At 37.2% G+C, this 13,960-nt stretch overlaps 1 protein-coding gene across 3 annotated transcripts in view; it reads left to right on the top strand.

Annotated features, from left to right (window-relative positions):
• map4k1 (mitogen-activated protein kinase kinase kinase kinase 1) overlaps positions 1-13,960 on the top strand; it is a 51,162-nt gene that overhangs the window by 21,094 nt on the left and 16,108 nt on the right. For all 3 annotated transcript variants that reach the window (XM_008426664.2, XM_008426665.2, XM_008426666.2), the window contains exons 2-10: positions 3,667-3,724; positions 6,973-7,063; positions 7,140-7,204; positions 8,400-8,455; positions 8,536-8,583; positions 9,199-9,241; positions 10,428-10,500; positions 11,591-11,722; positions 13,211-13,273. In XM_008426664.2, the coding sequence (XP_008424886.1) occupies positions 3,667-3,724; positions 6,973-7,063; positions 7,140-7,204; positions 8,400-8,455; positions 8,536-8,583; positions 9,199-9,241; positions 10,428-10,500; positions 11,591-11,722; positions 13,211-13,273 (629 nt within the window). The remainder of the gene's footprint in view (positions 1-3,666; positions 3,725-6,972; positions 7,064-7,139; positions 7,205-8,399; positions 8,456-8,535; positions 8,584-9,198; positions 9,242-10,427; positions 10,501-11,590; positions 11,723-13,210; positions 13,274-13,960) is intronic.

The raw sequence follows: 13,960 nt of genomic DNA, 5'->3' as shown, positions 1-13,960 counted from the left end.
GTAGCTATGCTGTAGCTACGCTGTAGTTTCGCTGTAGCTACGCTGTAGCTCCACAGTAGCTACGCAGTAGCTATGCTGTAGCTACGCTGTAGTTACGCTGTAGTTTCGCTGTAGCTTCGCAGTAGCTATGCTGTAGCTTCATTCTGTTCATTTGGAATGCACCAGTAGCCATCTTTAAATCTCTGTCTGGTTTTCTGTTTAGACAGATGTTGGAGTAGGGGATATACTCCAACATCTGTCTATGTTGGAGTAGAAAGATCCTGTTTCAGCTCCTCTTATTCACCTTTTTACCTTAGAAATATATTTAATCTGTTTGTCACCAAATCTACCACAGTGTTGTGCTTAAATAATTAGGAAACTCTTTTTATAATCCATGCAGCTCTTTGTGATACATTGCAATGGCGATAAATTTGTGATCCTGTTTTTCATCTCTTTCATTTTTTTTTATTTCATTCACCCGATAATTATGAATTATTCATGTAATAAATACAGTAAATCATGAATTAAAACAAGCAGAAAGGTTTTGAACTCTGTGGCATTTTATTTCTTTTGCTACATACAGAGATAAAACCTTGTTTTATTTGTAGTTGGAGAAAAATAGATTGTATATAATCTGTATGTTTCTCATCTCATTTCAGAAACATTTTGTCAATTTAAGTTTGATGGGAAACAAATCAAACCCAAAGACCAACCAAAACGTTCCACCAAATGTTTTTGTGTAAAATTTACATATATAAGCCTCGGATATTAATCAAATTTAGTTGTACACCTCAGATATTTGTAGTTTGATCAGATTTCCATTTTGTAAACATGAGATTAAGTCACGATGTAGACGCGTCTTTGACTTGGAGTTCAGTCAGTGAGGCAACATTGAAGCTGAGCTACGGTGAAATGATGTAAATGTTTGTCTGATGCAATTTATTGTGAACCCCCCCACTGCGACCAAACCACAACAACTTTCCATGTTAATGTCAGAGTAACGCTTAAAGCGGACAAACAGAAAACCAACTGCAGCTTCCATTGCATCAAAACGGCGCCGATTTTCCGACTAATCAAGCTCATGATGCGGAGCTGGCCGCTGCTCCTGCCGAGTCCCTGAAATGTTCCACGTTCTCTTTTTAAATAACAAAATTAATTTAACTCAGCCGGCTGACAAAGGTGTTTTACCATGATGTAAAAGTTACAGTCCAAGTGGCAAAATGAATGTGAAGACCGGAGTTGATTCAGGTTGAATTTCTTGTTTTGACGATGACGTTTATGCTCTTTCAAGACTTTTACAGTATCTGTTACTTTGGAGAAACGTGAGCTTTAAATGCCATGAGTGGTGTTTTGAAAACTCCCTCTCTGTGTTTCCGTTTCGCTCTGTGCAACTTGTTCTGCCCTAACTGGCTGGCTGCGTACGCAGATGACTGTTTTCTATTTAAGGAGTTACAATGTGAATCGGTGTTTCCTTTGCTTGTTGTGGGAGGGCTGCTCTGCCATGTGTGAAATGTGTAGTTATTTCTGCTTTATGCACCCACTTTTAGTGGAAATTCATTGCTAATTTAAACTGTTTTACTCTTTTTCTTGTGATATTTGTTGTTCTGGTTTTAGGTTTACTGTCGACCTAAAACCTAGAACAGGGGCGGGCAATCCAGGTCCTGGAGGGCCAAGGGCCGGGGTCCTGCAAGTCTTGGATGTCTACCTGGTTCAACATGCTTCAGTCAAAAAGCTGAATCACCTCCTCAGTGCAGTGAAGTTCTCCACAGTCCTGCTAATGACCTTATTATTGGACTCAGATGTGTTGAAGTAGAGACACATCTAAAGGTCGCAGGACACCGACCCTCCAGGCCTGGAGTTTCCCACCCCTGACCTAAAGGCATTAGTGGGTAGCAGATTCCGATGGTAGCAGATTCCGATGGTAGCAGATTCCGATGGTGCTTCATTATTTAAACAAAAATTCTAATCAAGTTTTTATTTATTTATTTGTTTTTAAAGGGACAGTGCAACTAAACATTTTATCAGTTAGCTGATGAAACATACACAGAGCGTTACTCTTTTTGATGCAAGTAAACTGAATTCAAAATTCATAACACATATAAAGAAGTACTAGAAAATTTCAAGTGAAATGCATAAAAACACATATCTACATCAAATTGTCATTGTTCACAGTGTTGTTCTTCTAGCCAGTGCTTTGATTTATTGAGAAAAACCTAAAGTCTGGCATTTACTTTAAGGTCTAGCACTCGACGACGAAGCATTAGGGCTCATGAATGGGAAAAATTTCTGCTTAAAAACTTGGAAATTTCTATATTTATTTCACATATTTAGAAGAAAAAACATTATGATTCTCTGATGTTGAAAATTTGTGAATTTGCAACAAAACCAGGATAATTTTTAACGATTAAAGCCATAATATATTATATAAATCTGAGATATTCTCTGATAGTATAAAGTACACGTGTCAAACCTGAGGCCCTCAGGCCAAATCTGGCCCACTGCAGCTATTTCTGTGGCCCCAGAACTTCAAGATAACAGTCGTGTGCCTTCATACTATTTTATCAGTCAAATGAAATCAGTTATTTATATAATGCCACGGCACATCAATGTGAAAGAACGTGCAGGAAATATCTCCTAAATCAACAACCTTCATGATCCAAAAAGCCATTTGTACCTTCAGTCCAGCTGAACAAACTCAAGCTGCTAATGTTACACAACCTGCAGAAAAAAATACAATATCTAAAACTACTAGAGGAACCTCCAGTTTGCTTCTAATTTTAGGTTTTAAAATGAATTAAAACATAAAATCTTCACAAAAAAGAGGATGTAGATATTTGTGGAACGTTATGCAAAACCAGCACAGACTGTACTTTCCAACATAACGACGAGAAAAATAGATCTAAGATAATATTGAGGATACTTTTGCTGTCATTCTTTTTTTTAAATAAGAAAACTGCATTTGCTTTTATTTCTACATCAGTTGGTTCAGTTACAGGGACCCATGGTGGGAGGTCCAACGGGCCACTTGTGGCTTCAGAGCCACAGGTTGCAGACCCCTTTTAGACATGTATTTCCTCAGAGTCAGGAAATACATAAATAAATGTATAAATTTACGTCTTTATTCATGGAAAACTGTCATTTTTTCCTCATAAATTTCTGACTTTTTGACATCAAAACGTTTACTCCTGATGATTTCTTTCTCGTTCGTCTACAATGTTCAGGTTTTTCTTGTCATTTATTAGCATCTGCTGGCGGATGTTTGAGATTTTTCTGGCAGACCAAAAATACAAAAAAAGAGAAAATGATTTAATTTAAATTTTTTTTCTTTTTTTTATTGCTGCGACAATCCTGCAAAGAGAAAAGTAACACCACCCTGTGTCACACCTTTAAAGGTCATAGTATGCATGTGTTTGACTATATGTATGCATGAGCGCTTGCTATAAGTGTGTGTGTGTGTGTGTGTGTGTGTGTGTGTGTGTGTGTGTGTGTGTGTGTGTGTGTGTGTGTGTGTGTTCATAATGCCACAGAGTCGATGTTGTGGGCTGTTTCTTGCACTCCACAGTTCTGGACTGCAAACCTGCACATTGAACTCTGCAGTTGCACAAGGAAACTCAGTGGCATCAATGAGCTCAGCTGTCATAAACCTCAGGTTACAGTGAATAATGTTTCTGTTTGGATTCTTTTCAGGCCCGCAACAAGCAGAATGGAGAGCTGGCGGCTATTAAAGTCATCAAGATGGAGCCAGGTAAGAATTTTTCTCTGTTTGTTGGAAGGGAAGGTACTGCGTCTTTAAGAAAACTTTGATTATGTTGCAGCTTAGCCTACATAAAAACCTCAGACTCGTTTTAAACTCAGTGCAATTGTTGGTTTCTTTTCTCAGTTTAGTTCAAATAGAAACGCTTTAGCACCTTCAAACCTTGGACTGTTTTTATTCTCTTAGTGAGACAGAAATATAAACCAAACTGCATCATCAAAATGGCCAAAAACAACCAGAGCCCCCGCAGTTGCATCACTTTTCTGCCGCGTGCGTCTCAGTCGGTCCTCTGAGTGGAAAAACTCAACATGGCTGCCAGCGTTACTCACTTCGTCCGAGATTCTTGTAAACTGCCAAAAAATATCTGGATCCAAATTTATTTTATTGGTATTTTTTCCATCCTTTTGTTCTGTTTTTTTAAGTTACACAGTAGAAAAATTAGCAGCAATAATTCAGATTATTGAGTTAAAGAAAAAAGTCATAAGGTTCATTTTTCTAATTATTTCAGTGAAAATATCAGCTGATTTTAACCCTTTCTGTCTTTTATTCTTCTTCTTTTCTGACAGTTTTTTTTCCACATCTCTTTATTACTTTTATCTCCTTGTGAATCTAACTGGTCAGAAATATTATTAGCATTCAGACTGACTGCAAGGCGCTAAATGTAGCATCTAACTGGTGTTTAATTGTGATTAATCAATTAGTGAAATAATTGTCAACTAATTTAGTAATCGATTAATTGATAATGAGTTTACAAACTAAAAAAAATCTAGTATGCAAAAGAACACAATTATACAAAATGTCTAAAATATATTCCTGGAGTCGCAGTTTTAGCTTCACCTGCTTCAAATTCTGTAAAAAATAAATTAATTAATCTGTTAAAACCCAAAATAATCCACCCTTCACTGAGTTTATGTTGGGTCCATCTGAAAGAGCTGAGCTTTTCATTTGTTGTTGGAAGTGTTTTTTAGTTTCAAATAGATTCTTTGCTACAAATAATCATTAAATAAATGCTTTGTTGTTGAATTTTAGGCATTTTAAATGTTTTTTCCCCAATATTGTATAAAAAGGCTTAAGAGGTTAAATGAAAAATCTGCAGAATTTGACAATATTTTTATCCTATGAATCGATTAATCATCAGAATAATCGATTAATCATCAGAATAATCGATTAATCATCAGAATAAATGATTAATCATCAGAATAATCGATTAATCATCAGAATAAATGATTAATCATCAGAATAAACGATTAATTGTCAGAATAAACGATTAATCATCAGAATAATCGATTAATCGTCAGAATAATCGATTAATCGTCAGAATAAACGATTAATCGTCAGAATAACTACTATCAACACTAAAATAATTGTTAGCTGCAGTTAATAAAGTGATAAAAATTGTATGTTGACTTATTGAGCAGCTTTAGGACAAACATTGAGTCTTTAAGTACTTGAGGCTCCTCGGCTCTCAAAAATTGTTTAATTTTTAATTTTTTTTTTGCTTCATCTAAAAATGTCTCCGTCCTTGTTAGAACTGTTTTTGTTTTTATTTTCCAGCTTTGCATCACCAAGTGGTTAATTTCTGTTTGCGTTAGCTTGTAACAACATAGTTTAAATTCCTCGTATTATAACTTTACTATTATGGTTGAATGTTATAAATGTGTGGAAAAGGGTAAAAATCAGCTGCTCAAAGTGCCTTTTTCCCATCATGCACTGCTTTTAGTTTAAATTGTGAGAACCTGCTGCTGGTTTTAATGGGGAAGTCGACTGAATTCAGGGCCGTTTGTCTGTCAGAACGGCGGCCGATCGTTCTGACAGACACTCAACCAAACATCAGTCAGACGCAACCGACACATCAGAGTTTTTGATTTGGTTGCATCACCCATATTTAAAAACTGAAAACCGTCTCCAGTTCCTGGTCATGTGGATAAAAAGGCCAAGTCTGCTTCAGTTGAGGTGATTTTAGGCAAAACTTTGCAGAAAACTTCAGAACTTCATCGACCTTCAGACTCTTTTGCTGTCTTCCAACTTTCCAGAGACTCGAATGCAGTGAAATGTTAATTTACTTTATAAAGAAGTTTATTTCTAATTGTTGATTTTGTATCAACATTTCATCGAACCATTAAATATCTCGGTTTTCATTTTGGAAAATAATTTTCTCTGCTTCCAGAAACTAAAATCCTCTAAATTCATCCGACTCTTTCAGATGACGCGTCAATTCAGAGAAGATAACCTGAGAAATGAGGAAATATCGAACAAAAAAAATCACAGTTTTCATAAAATTCCCTGTAAATACCCCTCTGACTTTTTAATTTCTCACTTTATAACTTGGTATGCACAGCATATTGGCATTAATGTCGGCATCGGCTGATGTTGGTCAAGTTTAAATTGATTTATATTTTCGTCTTGGTATTGTCATAACTCCACTGTTGGATCTGGAAACTTTGCAGCTCTTTGTTTTATTGTTTTCTCTGTGTTTAGTAGAAAATGACAGGATGGAACCATAAGTTATATTTAAATGTCTACAGAACTTGGAGAAATAAATCATTTTTGTTCCATCCTCAAACTTTTAAAACCTTACACTGCAAAAACACAAAATATTATCAAGTATTTTTGTCAAGTTTCTGGTGTAAATATGTTTCTGCACTTGAATTAAAACAAAACTAACTAATAAGTGACTTTACAGCCAGATATAAGAGCTTGTTTAGAGTAAATAATTTATTAATATTGATGAACAATTACTTGTTTCATTGGCAGATAAATTAACTTTTAACATGGGAATATAATATAATATAATATAATATAATATAATATAATATAATATAATATAATATAATATAATGTAATCAATCAAATCAGATCCTCTGTTTTGCTGAAAAGTTATTTGTAAGTTTTCTCTAATTTCAAGTGTAGTAAGATATCTACACTATAAACTAGACAAAAACATTTGGTAATATTTTGTGTTTTTGCAGCGCATGATGGAAAGAGGGTGCACTTACTTTCCCCCCAGGCCTGTATGTTGTAATCAGTAAACAGGAGGAACTGTGGTTGGAAAAAAACCTTCCACCCGCGTTAAAGATGAGCAGAAAAACATCCGAGGCCCAAACAGAACGTGATTCATCGTAAACAAGTTGTGACCCCATCAGGATGACTCACCTGTTGCCAAGCGGTCAGAGAGAAAACCAGGAGAAAAAAAAAGTCTGCAAGCGTTTTATTTTGAAAGCGGCTTTCTGTCTCCACAGAAGACGACTTCTCCATCATCCAGCAGGAAATCGTCATCGTTAAGAGCTGCAAGCATCCCAACATCGTGGCGTATTACGGCAGCTACATACGGTGGGACGTTTCTCTGGATGCTTATTTATTCATTTTGAACGCAGTCCCTAACGCTGAGCCGTCTGTCCTCCTGCAGAGCCAATAAACTCTGGATCTGCATGGAGTTCTGTGGCGGCGGGTCCCTCCAGGACATCTACCACGGTCTGTTTGCTTCTTTATTTAATCCCTTCTTTGTAAAACGTTAAAATCCCCCATTACGTCTTCAAACACATTTATTTCTAAATGAATAGAGAATAGATTTTTATTTTAAAGAGTTTTAGCATTACTGGTTACACAGGGAAGCATTGATGACATTATACATGGAGGAAAAGTTTCAATCCAGTAATTATAACTTTAAAAATTGCAACTAAAATGTAATTAGTTGAATTTTCCACTAATTTAAATTAACATGTTCAGGGCATTAAAACATTTTAGCCTTTATTTTGTACACTGTTGCTCTAAGGACAGATGGGACAAAAAGGAAAAGGAATAAATTTCCATCAAAAAACTCAGAAATTTTGAGAAAAAAAAAATCTGAAAATTTCAGAGTTTGAAAAGTTTAAATTTTTCAGAAGTTTCCAAGTTTTTTTCTGAACGTTTCTGAGATTATTCTCAAAAATATCAGAGTTTCTTGGTGGATATTTACTTTTTTTCTTTCTACATTTTCCCTGATACACATTCGTAGTTTTGCTTGTTAACTTATTATTAAAACCACAGGGAAGCTTTGACTTCTACTGATATTAGTATTGATCTTCATCCTGGTGATCAGAAAGAATCTGCCAGTATTTTTTATCGTTTTTCAATAAAACTGAAAACTTTTTTTAGTTTAGTTCAGTTTTTGTTTTTTTGGTTTGAAACCTGCAGCACATTTTTGCTCTAATGGTAAATTTTTAATTGACTTCAGAGTTGAATTAAAACAAAAATCTTTTATCAAAATCAGATTCTGTGTCAGTAGTTTTGTTTTTTATTCATTTGGAAACGGATGCAGAGGATCCTCAGCTGGTCAAAACCCCAAATAATAACAAAACAAACTAACTTTTTGCTGTTTTTACGAATTGTGGCATTTTTCTTGTTCTCTAAAAACGTGTCTGCAGCGTTTTTAGTTTGTTTTGTTCATTTTTATGTGTTTTCTTTGATTTCAGTATTTTTTATTTGCAGTTTTTTGCTTTGTGGGTTTTAGAGTTTGGTTTCGGGTTTTCAGATTGTTTTTCCGTTTTCCATTGTGTATAAACCAGCTTCAACAAAAAGCATCATGTTCACCTTTGAGCCACTGATTCACCTTCTTCATGTATTTTATTTTGAAGGCCGTAATGGCTGCGTTTCGTTGTAACGATTAAACATGAAAGTTGTCCTGCAGTGACCGGCCCTCTGTCGGAGCCACAGATCGCCTACATCTGCAGGGAGATGCTGCAGGTAACCGCTCTGTTTTCCAGGTTTCCTTGCATATTTTGAAGGACCTTCAAAGTAAAAGTCTCCTGTGTTTGTGTGAGCAGGGCCTGGACTATCTGCACGCACAGAAGAAAATCCACAGAGACATCAAGGTCAGCCGGTCGAAACCTGATTCTGTTTACGTGAACTCTGCGTTTGTTTTCTTAAGATTCAGCTAAAACATGCAGACTCCTGCACTGCAAAAACACAAAATCTAAACAAGTACTTTTGGTTTAGTTTAGTGCAATTATCTTAGTACACTTGAACTAAATGTTTTTTTAATCAATGTTCAATAATTATTGACTCATAACAAGCTCCTGTATCTTGCTGAAAGGTTACTTGTTGGCTAGTTTTCTCATATTTCAAGTGTTTTAGGAGATTTGGACTTGAAAGTAGACTAAAATATTTTGTCAGATTTTGGTTTTTTTGCAGTGCAGAACTTCCTACTGAATAATCAAACTCCACATTTTCCTGGAAAACACTTTTCTGCTTTTGCAGAACTAGATTGAAGACAGTTTCTGTTCTGATGTCCAGAAATAACATTCCTGGTAAACCGTCAGGTGTCTGAGCTCCAGCTAATCAGTTTCCAGCCGTCAGTCGTGTATTTTCGCTCTCCGTCCTGTGCGGCTTCGCTCACAGATCGCCGGGCAGATAGAGGGAGAAGTTGTGAAGAATGAAAAGGTTTCTGTGGTGCAGCTGCTCTCATGTTGCGTTTCTTTTCCTTGCAGGGTGCCAACATCCTCCTGAATGATCAGGGCGAGGTCAAACTGGGTAGGTGGAAGTTTGCAGCGTCTGCAGTGTCGCGGTGTGGTTAGCATGAGTCACTCACCGCCAAGGTGGCAGATCTCATCACAACACCTCTGCTGCCTCGTAAAATTGTGGCATTACTTCAAAAACACAAACATTTGCAACATTTACTGCTTATTTTCACTTGACTCACAACGCTTGAGCGAACGCTGCAGACCTCAGCAGCTGGAGATGCTAAATGAGCAGCAGTTCACACTGCAGCCTGAAGTGACCCAATTCAGATTTTTTTGCCGGTGCCGTTCACACTGCCAGTAAATGCTTCCTCTATGTGTTCTGCCGTGTAAACGGGCAAACGACCTGAAAGTGTCCCGCATGCGCAGTAGAGGGCGCCATAGCGTCAGCGTTCTCAGTGTTCTGCCAACCGTCATAAAAAGAAGAAGAAGAAGAAGAGCTCAGAGTTTGCGGAAGTAAACATGGAGGCTAACGGTGGAGCTTAGCTTACATATTTGAAGTTGTTATCCAACAGGAGCAACAAATTAACAACTTAATCCTCATATAATCCGTCATGATTGTTGTTTTTCTTCCCGCTTGTGCGTATCAGGAGCAGAATAATGAGATTTGTTGAGAATCAGTGACGTTCAGTTCGGATGAAGGCGACCTGAACGTTCTGGTCACATTTGAATCGGACACGTATCGGATATGGGTCACATTCTTAAAGAATCCGACCTGTGCTGTTCACACTGCCATGAAAAGATCGGATTCAGGTCGCATTACGTCAAAAATAAATCGGAATTGAGTCACTTCAGGCTGCACTTCATGCCTCATAACGTCTTAAAAACAAGAAAACAAGACTGGAGTGAAACCTGGATAAAACCGGAACGGTCAAGTCATCAGTCTGGCGTTATTTCAGATATTTAAAACAAAAGAACTAATCAATAATTATCTATAAAAACTGATGTGAAACGCTTTCATCATGATACGTTTTTCAGCCTTGGTTTGTGAGAACATAAAAAGTCAGATTTTAGGGATTTACTGGGCAACAAACCACCTCACAGACCACAAATTTCCTTTTTAAATAACCTGTAAGAATAAACCTGTCCAGGTTTGAGTTGTTTGGTTTTACAATAAATCGTTATTGTGTCACTTCATGCTGCAGTGTGAACGCAGCCTTAGATTTTAAATGTCTTTTCTTATTTCTGTTTAACTGCAGCTGACTTTGGGATCTCGGCTCAGATCACAGCCACTCTGGCTCGGAGGATGTCCTTCATCGGGACGCCGTACTGGTGAGTCGCGCCGCCGTTTCTCTGCAGCTCCAATCAGAATGAGCTTAGGCCACAGTTTATTACCAACCTAAACAATAATGCAAGATTTAACCGCAAACGAAAACACCAACCTGATGGCTTCTTCATGACTTTTACAATTATTGGAAAGAAAAGACAAACATTTTTTTGTCTAGTTTATGTTGCAAAAATCTTGAAAAAGACGAAACTAACTTACAAGCAGACGCAGATAATAACTAGTTACATTTACACAAATAACTTTTTGTAAAAAATTAACATTAACACTGCAAGAACACAAAATCTTTTAGTTTCCAATGCAGATGTTTTAATACAGTTTAAACAAGACAAAATGAACCTACAAGTAACTTTTGAGTAAATAGAAGTTTGTTTTAAGTAAATAATTCCTTACTGTTCATTTTTGTAAAGAAGTTTTAGTTCCACTGACAGATTATTTCACAACATGGCAGAAATGTTTTGTTTTAAGAGAAATAATCTGCCAGCGAAATTATAATTTTTTTAATATCAGTATAAAGGGATTATTGACTTAAAACAAGATATTTTAATCAATATGTTCACTTTGCTTCCAAACAGCCACAGAGTCATTTTTAAATTAACTTTAATAGTTTTATAGTTTTTCTTCTAACCTTTGCTTCTTTCCATTAGTCCAGTTCTTATACCTGACCATACACTGCAAAAACACAAAATATTTTTAGTCTGGTTTCTAGATCAAATATTTAATTACATTTGAAATAAGAAAAACTTAACTTACTTTTCAACAAATAGGATCTTTTTTAGTCAATAATTCCTCTTGATGTTGATGAAAAACTTCCACTTTCATTGGCAGATTATTTCATTTACAACAAGACATTTTCCTGTGTTGTTAGTGAAATAATCTGCCAGTAAACTTGAACTTTGCCATCAATATTAAGGAATAATATCTTGAAACAAGCTGCTATTTCCTGACAAGATAAGTTAGTTTTGTCTTAGTTCAAGTGCATTGAGATATTTTTACAAGAATCCAATAAAACTACTTGGAGATTTTGGTTTTCAAAATGTTCCGGCTAACTTTTCGTCTTCTCCCTCCTGTCCACAGGATGGCGCCAGAGGTAGCAGCTGTGGAGATTAAAGGCGGCTACAACGAGCTGTGTGACGTCTGGTCAGTGGGAATCACGGCCATCGAGCTGGCAGAGCTGCAGCCGCCCCTGTTCGACATTCACCCGCTGCGGTGAATAAACGCTCACACTCACCAGCAAACAGCTGATTGATTCACAGCAGGAGGCTTGAGCCGCCGATGAGCCGCCGTTTCCTGCAACGGCGCCCTCTGCTGGGCTTTGACTTGCACTAGCATGTCTGGGAAATATGCATACGCTTCCATTTTTTTATGGTTTTTAAGTTTATTATGTATTTTTCTCTCGTTTCTAGTGAAAATATGTCAGCACTGAATTAAGACCAACTAACTTACAAGTAACTTAAGCTAATATACAGGAGCTTATTTTAAATAAATAATTATTGTTGATGAAAAAGTACAAATTCCACTGGTAGAGTACTTGGTAATCAATGGACTTCGCACCATTACCTAGCAACCCCTTCCAAGCCCAACTGGTTACCTAGCAACCCTAGCCAAGCCTAGGCTGTCACCTAGCAACCCCAGCCAAGCCCAACTGGTTACCTAGCAACCCCAGCCAAGCCCAACTGGTTACCTAGCAACCCCAGCCAAGCCCAACTGGTTACCTAGCAACCCTAGCCAAGCCTAGGCTGTCACCTAGCAACCCCTGCCAAGCCCAACTGGTTACCTAGCAACCCTAGCCAAGCCTAGGCTGTCACCTAGCAACCCCAGCCAAGCCCAACTGGTTGCCTAGCAACCCCAGCCAAGTCCAGGCTGTCACCTAGCAACCCCTGCCAAGCCCAACTGGTTACCTAGCAACCCCAGTCAAGTCCAGGCCGTTACCTAGCAACCAAATTCTTGTCCCACTGGCAGATTATTTCACTTATGACCTGGGAAAATGTCATGTTATGACTGGAACTGGAACTTTTTCATGAGTTTTAATTAATTATTTATTTAAAATAGGATCCTACGTCTTCCTGAAAAGTTTTTTGTAAATTAAACCAACGATGCAAAAACACAAAATCTTACCTGTATTTTTTTTTTCAATCTAGTTTCTAGTGTAAATACCTTCGTACACTTCAAATAAGACAAACGACCTTATAAGTAACGTTCCAACAAGACATAGGAGCTTATTTTAAATCTTAATTCCTTAATATTAATGAAACTGTTCTAGTTCTATTGGCAGATTATTTCACTTTTAACAGGTGAAAAATGTTTTAAGTAAAATAATCTGCCAGTGGAACTAGCATTTTAAAAAAAATCAATATTAAAGAATTATTTACTACTTGTCTGTTGGGTAATGATAAGAATGATAAAAATAAAGGAGGAGGAGAATTGTTAGAAGAAAACTATAAAAAGGAGCATAAATATATCCAGCTGCCGTCAGAGTCGCACCCACAGTTTATTAAAGATGAAGCTTCCGTTGTTTCTTTTTTAGTCGTGGTGAACATGTAGCAACTTGTGTACCAGCTGCACCACTGAGGCTCATTAACATCATTTTTCCATTACTTATCTGCCAGAAGCAAAATCGGCTGTAGATAATTTGCTGAGGAGCATTAAGTTTCCGCTGGTTCGTGTCTCACGGATCCGTTTCTGTCCCTCCTGCAGGGTTCTGTTCCTCATGTCCAAGAGCGGATACCAGCCCCCGAAACTGAAGGACAAATCCAAATGGTAAACATATTATTTGTTTAATTAAACATTTATTTAACCAGATAGAAAACAAAGGCAGCAGAATAATGGGCACACTGCAAAAACACAAAATCTTACCAGCTACTTTTTGTCTAGTTTCTAGTGCAAATGTCTTATTTCAATTGAAATAAAACAAAACTAACTTACAAATAACTTTTTAACAAGAAATAGTAGTTTGTTTTTAGTAAGTAACTCCTGTTGAAATTTGAATGCTAAGCTAACTCTGATCCTACAAACCTCGGTCTGGGTTCGGCTGAAGTGAACTCTGGTTCAGGTTGAATGCATATGTGAACGTTAAGCAGACCAGAGGCGCTCCAAAAACAGGAAGCAGACTACAGCGCAGGGCATTCTGGGTAAACCAAAACAAACATGTTAGCCTAGCTCTAGCAGGAGAAACGGCTCCTCCAACCACTAAAATCTGGCACTACTCCATTTTTGTTTGTTTTGTGAAATTGTGTGAGGTTTTCCTGTTGTTTCCTTCAGTTGCAGCGCCCCCACAGGCCAGGAGGGGAACAGGTTTGGTTGGTTTGACTCGGAGCAGAGGAAGATGGAGCCAATGTTGCAGTTTTGGTTCCAGATAGAACCGAGTCTGTTAGATGTGAAAACAGCCTCAGTGTTGTTCTTTTTTATTTTAAACATCAGCCGTAGCGGATAAATGTGATCTGTTTT

This window comes from Poecilia reticulata, linkage group LG13 (assembly GCF_000633615.1).
Source record: "Poecilia reticulata strain Guanapo linkage group LG13, Guppy_female_1.0+MT, whole genome shotgun sequence".
Lineage (NCBI taxonomy): Eukaryota > Metazoa > Chordata > Actinopteri > Cyprinodontiformes > Poeciliidae > Poecilia > Poecilia reticulata.
The sequence above is the reverse complement of the archived record's forward strand: the minus strand, read 5'-3'. Positions and strand labels throughout refer to the sequence as shown.